Source organism: Elephantulus edwardii, unplaced genomic scaffold, assembly GCF_000299155.1.
Source record: "Elephantulus edwardii isolate Elephantulus edwardi_28Jun2011 unplaced genomic scaffold, EleEdw1.0 scaffold00582, whole genome shotgun sequence".
Classification (NCBI taxonomy): domain Eukaryota; kingdom Metazoa; phylum Chordata; class Mammalia; order Macroscelidea; family Macroscelididae; genus Elephantulus; species Elephantulus edwardii.
In genome coordinates, this window is record NW_006400332.1 from 206,218 (window position 1) to 213,376 (window position 7,159).

The 7,159-nt window shown below is 41.5% G+C and overlaps 1 protein-coding gene across 1 annotated transcript in view; it reads right to left on the reverse strand.

The window, feature by feature from the left end:
• The window catches only part of LOC102856189 (FERM domain-containing protein 3-like), a 178,814-nt gene extending 176,330 nt beyond the window's left edge, over nucleotides 1–2,484 (reverse strand). Inside the window, exon 1 of the mRNA XM_006903356.1 lies at nucleotides 2,414–2,484. Within this exon, the coding sequence (XP_006903418.1) occupies nucleotides 2,414–2,475 (62 nt within the window). The 5' untranslated portion in view covers nucleotides 2,476–2,484. The remainder of the gene's footprint in view (nucleotides 1–2,413) is intronic.
• Nucleotides 2,485–7,159: the final 4,675 nt, after the last annotated feature.

The following is a 7,159-nucleotide window of genomic DNA, read 5'->3' on the forward strand; positions in this document are numbered from 1 at the left end:
TGGCGGGGAAGAAGAACAAACTGGGGAGGAGGGTAGAGAGAATGGTGCAGAAATGAAGGAATGAAAACCCAAAATCCCTGTAAATGTTCATTAAAACTAATAAAATTTAATAAAAAAAAGAAATAAAATCAGAAAGGCTTATGTATCAGATTTTAAATTTTTTTATCACACTTTTCTATTAAACTGTAATGATCAGGTTTTAAAAAAGTCAGAAAGGCATGCATCAGAATGTCATTTATTAAGTCTGCACTCTGAACAAACAATTTGTAAATTTGGACTCTATGACCAAGAACGTAGCCTCAGGATCAAAAGAGAACTAATCAATAACCTAAATTATTCAGATGACACAATCTTTCCTGCTCAAAGTGAGGAGGGCCTAAAATTCTTGCTGCAGAAGATCAAAGAGTACAAACATCAATATGGACCACATCCCAACATCAAGAAAACCTAGATCCTTACCAATAGGCAACATCATGATAGATGTGGAAAGGACTAAAACTGTGAATGACTTCTTTGTATCCACAATCAACACCCTGGTACCAACAGTAAGGAGGCCAGAAAATGTATGGCTTTGGACAAGTCCACTCTCAGGAATCTTTCTAAAATACTGAAGAGCAATAATGTCAGTTTGAAGACTAAGATGTACCTGATGAATGCAGGTCATGGTCTTTTCAATTACTTGCTATGCATCTGAGAGCTAAAGTAAGGATAACAGAAGAACTGATGCCTTTGAGTTGTGGTACTGGAGAAGAGTACTGACTATCACATGGGCCGCCAAAGATTGAAGAGTTATGTCTTGCGAAAAGTGTAGCCAGAGGACTTGTTGCGGGCAAGGATGGTGAAGCTTCATATATCATATTCTGTACATGTTGGCGTATCAGAGATGATGAGGTTGATACAAGATAGGGCAGGATTCAGATGTGTTATTCTTACGGTTGCTATGGTCATACCCAAGTCACATGGTACTTAACAACAACAACAACAACAATTACACTATCAGGAGCCAGAGGAAAGAACATGACATTTTCTTTCTCTCTTTCTCCCTCCACCGGTTTCTCTTTCCTTCTCTGTTTTTGTAGTTTTTTCAGGCCTGTCCCTGGACACAGGAGGAACTGAGGAAAATGTTATCATATCACTTAATAAATTACATCAGCAAAAAAGCAGGCAAAGGCCATATCTTAGATTATTCCACTTACTAGAAATATACAGAATTGACAAGTCCATAGACAGAAAGCATGTGGTCACCAGGGACTAAGGGGATGGCTGGGTGGTGTGAGGTCTCCTTTTTGAGCTGATGAAAATGTTCTGGAGCTACTCAGAGGGGATGGCTGCTCAGCACAATACATGTAGTTCAGGCCATGCAACTGTACATTTTAAAATCATTAAAGTGGCCAATCTCCAGCAATTAAAATAAAACAAACAATATGCCACAAAACAAAACAACTGCAGACCAGACTGTAAAACATCAGCCACCACTTATTACATGTTAGTCATCATGTACCCCTTTTTTCACATTCCTGCCCCACCCTCAGCACAATGCTCCCTATATGGCTGTGCAAATCAGTGCTAGAAACAAGTCACCTGCTCACTTCCCAAGTCCCCTCAGCACTCAGTAAGTCTATACCCCAGACTCGTAAGTCACAAAGAAACAAAATTCTAAACCCCACTACTCCTTCACACAAGTGTTGGGAGTCAGAGGCCCTGCTCGTCTGTCACATCTGCGCCTGCTCGGGCTATTCTGAGACAGTGGTCTCCATGGACACCCCATCAGAGCATGTCAAGACGCGCAGTGAAGCTCTCCTCTGCTCAGAGTCCACTCAGGAGCCTGCTTCAGTATCACCTGCTGAGGGTGTTTCCTGATGTAACTCCCCAGAAGGTAGCAGTGAATGTGCCCAGCAGAGGAAGATGAGAAAAAAGGGGAGAAAGCCTGAAGACTGGAGGCTTCACAGAGAAGAGCTAAGAAAAGGCTACAGTAGAAGGAAATCACCTTGATCAGTCAGGAGCCCTGGAATGTGCAACGCTGGAAACCACACGTCTAGCAAGAAACCTTCCCTCCCAGAACGGCCATGCTCCCAGAGAGAAGCCCTCAGGGCCGAACCCTCACTGAATTTCCCACTATTCTAGAGCCAGGCGTCTCCTATTTATTTTTAGTACCCCACTGTCAGATGTTTTCAGAGAGAACGCCTCCCCCTCATAACTACTGCTTTTCCATGCAGTTAATTACACTCCAAATGACAACTGTTTGAAAATCCCAAGACAGTTAAGTGTTACAGAAACACTCCATGCTGAAAGCTGAGTTCAGTAGCTGTGTGGTGGAGACATTCTGCTCTGACCAGAGGCAGGTGTGCCCACGAGATGAGAGCCCCTGGCTGGTTAAGGGTGCGTGGTAAACATACAAACAAACAAAAAATACCTGGTGAGCTCTTCTTTAATCTTCAAGGGTTCATGTGGGTAGAATTTCACTCTAAAGCACATGGTGTATGGTGGATGAGCTGAAACATCATAAAGAAAACGCATGAGAGAAGCAGCAGAAGACCACAGGCTCAAACACATAAGGGGACAGCAGCCATGAAGCCTAGCCAGGGTGACTGGCACAGGCAGGGAGAGGGCAATTTTCTGGAAGAAGCGGACAATGTGCTCAAGAAAACAAAGCAACAGTGACAATAAAATAAAATAAAATAAAATAAAAATGTTTGACAGGACTCCCAGAGCTGATGGAGACCACAGACCGCCTGGTCGGCTGCCACAACTTTTCACACCTCAGGTCCCCTTCACCGCTCCATTCTCGCAAGGCCATGGCTCCGGTTTGTTCTTCCTCTTCTTCCCACCCTCTTGTGACAGATAAATTACCCGAAGTACCACTCAGGGGTTTTTTTGCCTACCAAGACAGGTCTTTTGCCTATGAGGATGATTGGTTTCCCAGAATGTTGATGCCTCCTCTCCAGAATTGAGCTTTTCAAAATGCAGTCAGCACCACCTGGATAAACACTAGCACTTCCATTAACTCCTGGCTTATCTGAGTCAAAATAGCAGTGCACAAGTCGAAACTCTGGTTGAGAGTCATAATTCTGGAGTGTTTTAGTTGCATCAAATATCCAGAATGCAATTCTCCTTTCAGAGCACATCAGCTAATGAGATTCTGGGGGGTTTCCTCCTTTCCAGCACACCTTCAGTTATAAGACCAGGGCCTTGCAATATTATCTTAACAAATGTACACAAGTGTAGTAAGATGCATTTTAAAAAACAGTGAAAATACAAAACAAGATCAGGAAATAAGGTGATTTTGATAATACCATTCACACTCCCTCATTTTCTGCCTTTGTGTTAGGATAAATGATTAGGATCAGCTCTGAGTTTACATGTGACGGTGTAATACAGTATCAAATTCTCAAACTTCTGTTTCACAATAAGCAGGGTTTAAATCTTCAGCCAATACTATAATATCCAAACAAAGTTCTTTATGTAGAAGAATTATCACCACTGAGTACAAGCAGATAATAAAAATAAATAAATCTAGAAAACTTAAAATAATTTGATGGAAAGTATCCAAAACACAAGCACATACACAAACCCACACACGCACACATATGTATGCATGGACACACATGTACACGTCCCATGTATGCACACACAGCACATAAACATGTACGCACACAAAATGCGCGCGCGTACACACACACACACACACACACACACACACACACACACACTTTTTCCCACCGAGCAGCTCTTATTTCTCTGCCAGGAACAAGCACAATATTTATATAATCCGGTTACTCCTAACACAGCTCAGTATTCCTTAGATTTAAGAATGAAAACACTTCTGTGGAGTTTTGGGATTAAATGGGCAGCTTTTATACAGCAGAGCATGAGCCCTGATGGTGGAGTGTGTTATATATAGGGCTGCTAATTAAAAAGGTTCAAATCCAGGTGCTCCCCAGGCGAAAGCTGGGCAATCTCCTGCCATTAGCCCTGAAAAGCTGATGGAGGTTGTCACGAGTCAGAACTGGCACGATGGCAGTGAGTTTGTCTGTTTTCATACAGCAAAGAGACAATGAAAACACAAAGCAGTCTCAAGTCTTTCATAAAACCCAGAAATTTTGTTTTATCTCAGAATATGTCTTAATACATTCCCCAGGTTTCTTTTAAAAATCACTACCTTTAAATGGTTAAAACACACTTGTAGTTATAAAACCTTCAGGTTTATCCTTAATTGTTGCTGTTTTTGTTATGTGCTGTCAAGTTAACTACAACTCATAGCAACCCTATGAACAACAGCCCTGAACCCTGCCCTATCCCGAGCCAACCTCACCAACTCTGACACATGTGACTCCACTGCCACAGTCACTGTGTCAATCCATCTAATCCAGCGTTCTCCTCTCCTGTGAATGACCCTTCACCCTTCTAAGCATGATGTCCTTCTCTAAATACTGGTCCCTCCTGGCACCACGCTCAAAGTATGTGAGATGGAGTCAAGGTTGCAATGATTATTAGAAAACACAGAGCAAAAATTAGAAATAGCCTTAAAGAGGAAAAGATTTTTCTCTTTATTTTCTCCTCTTTCTTTCATTAAAATCCTCAAAATTAACATATGGTCAAACACAAGCAATGAATACAGACAGACAGATAGGCAGGCAGAAAGACAGATGCCATCCTCTTTCACTTCCTTTATTTTGTTCTTATTCCTGCCACTTCCTCCTGACTCCAGGCCTAAACTCTTCAATCACTTTTATCCACTTTATCCATATTCTTTCATCATTTTGTGGCATCGTCACAAAAATTTTTCCTTATTCCCCATAAAAGTACTGCAACAAAATGTGGAAATTATCAAATATCATTAATGCTACATGCAAGCAAAATCTTACTGAAGATTATTTAAGGAACAGCTGGAATAGTACACTGACAGAGAACTGCTAGAAATTCGAGCTGGATTCAGAAGAGGCTGTAGAATGAGGAATAGCAACGCTGCTGCCAGATGATCTTAGCTGAAAAGTGGAGAATACCAGAAAGGGGTTTATGTTTTCTTGACTATGCAAAGGCACTTGACTAGGTAGATTATGTAGATCATAACAAATTATGGCTGACATTGAGAAGAACAGGAAATTCAGAACATTTAATCATGCTATGCAAAACCTATACCTAAACCAAGAAACAGTTGGTCTACCACTTCTAGGAACAGAACAAGGGAACACTGTATCATTTTAAAATCAAGACAGATGTGTGTTAGGGCTGTATCCTTTCTCCATACCTACTCAATTTGTATGCTGTGTGGTATCAGAATTGGAGGAAGACTCATCAACAATCTGTGTTATGCAGAGTACAACCTTGCTTGCAGAAGGTAAAATAGACATGAAGCACTTGCTGTGGAAATATAAAAGACTGTAGTCTTCAATATGGATTACATCTCAACATAAATCAAATTAAAACAAAAAACAAAAACAAGAATCCTCATCACCAGACCAATAGGCAACATCAGGATAGATGGAGAAAAGACTGAAGTTGTCAATGACTTCATTTTGAGTGGGTGCATAATCAACATCCATGGTAACAACAACATCAAAGATGTGTTGCATTGGGGAAATCTGCTGTCAAGGACCACTCCAAAGTGCTAACGAACCAGTATGCCAATTTAAAGACTAAGGTGTGCATAATTCAAGATGTGGTCTTTTCAATTTCTTCCTATGCATCTGAAAGTTAGACAATGAATAAAGATGACAAAAGAAGAATCAATGCCTTTAAATTTGGTGCGGCAGAAGAGCACTGGATACCCCACAGACTGCCAAAACAACAAACAAGTATGTCTTGGAATAAATGCAACCCAGGTGCTCCTTAGAGGTAAGGGTGTTGAGACTTTGTCTTACCTACTTTGGGCAAATTGTCAAAAGGGATCAGTCCTAGGAACAAAAGACATCATACTGGGAAAGCTGGAGGGTCAGACAAAGAGAGAGGAGGACCCTCAGGAGATGGATTGGCACAGTGATGTAACTACGGGTTCAAGCATATCAGAGATTGTGAAGATGGTCCAGGCTAGGGTGAAGTTCAGATGGTCATTCCCAGGGTCACTGTGAGAGGAAGCTGAGCCAACGGTGCCTAACAACACACATATTCAAACATGGAAAGGATTTTTAAAAAATCATTTGCTCTCAAAAAGCCAGGTCATACCATCCTTTTGCTTTCCTCATTTGTATCTTGGTCACCCTACAAGAGTTATTAGCTATCACTGCATCAACTAAGACCCATGGCCATCTCTCAAGGACAGTAGAAACACAACATTTACTATCTACGTTGTTGTTATTATGTGCTGAGTGACCCTATATGCAACTGCTCTGAACTCTGCACTAACCTGAGCCAGCCTCACTGTCTCTGATACACCTACCCCCATTAACCTAGTTAGTGTGTCAATCCATCTCATCCAGGGTCTTCCTCTCCTGCACTGTCCCTCCACCCTTCTGAGTATGATGTCCTTCTCCAAGGACTGGTCCCTCCTGGCCACATGCCCAAAGCTTCAAAACTCTTGCCTCTAAGGAAAGGCCTGGTTTCACCCTCTATCTATGTATTTCACCCTTACTATCTATAATAACTCCGTATTTGCTCATATGGATAAGCAGAATTTACACAGCTATTCACTTTTAATGGTCATTCAGGTAGATTCCACATTTTTGCAATTCAAATAACCCATTATATAAGTACATTCAGGGAGCTCTGGTGGCCCAGTGGGTTCAGCTGTCAACCCAAAGGCACACTGTCTCCCAAGGACAGTGTGCCTTCGGGGTTGCAACACACCTTCTTGCCACTAGGCCACCAGAGCTCCCATAAATAAAGAATACTTGACAGCAACTAACAACTAGTGACATATGGCAGGCCTGAAACCACCAAAAAAGGAGTATGATCAGGCAGCAGAAAAAAAAACATAAAGAAGTACTCTTAAGCCTAAAATTTTCTATCCCTTTGCCTCTGAAATTATTACACATCTTTAATAATTTCCCTACTGTGTCTATCTCTCCTATCAACCCTGTTATTTCTCATTCCAAATTGGCAATAAAAGAAAAATAAACTGCTCTGTGTGATTTAAAGAAGCATATAGATCATTTTAGCACTTGAACCTCAAGCAGGATCAGAAGCCTGCTCTGACAAGAAGCTAAAACTCCGTGCCTTGCCC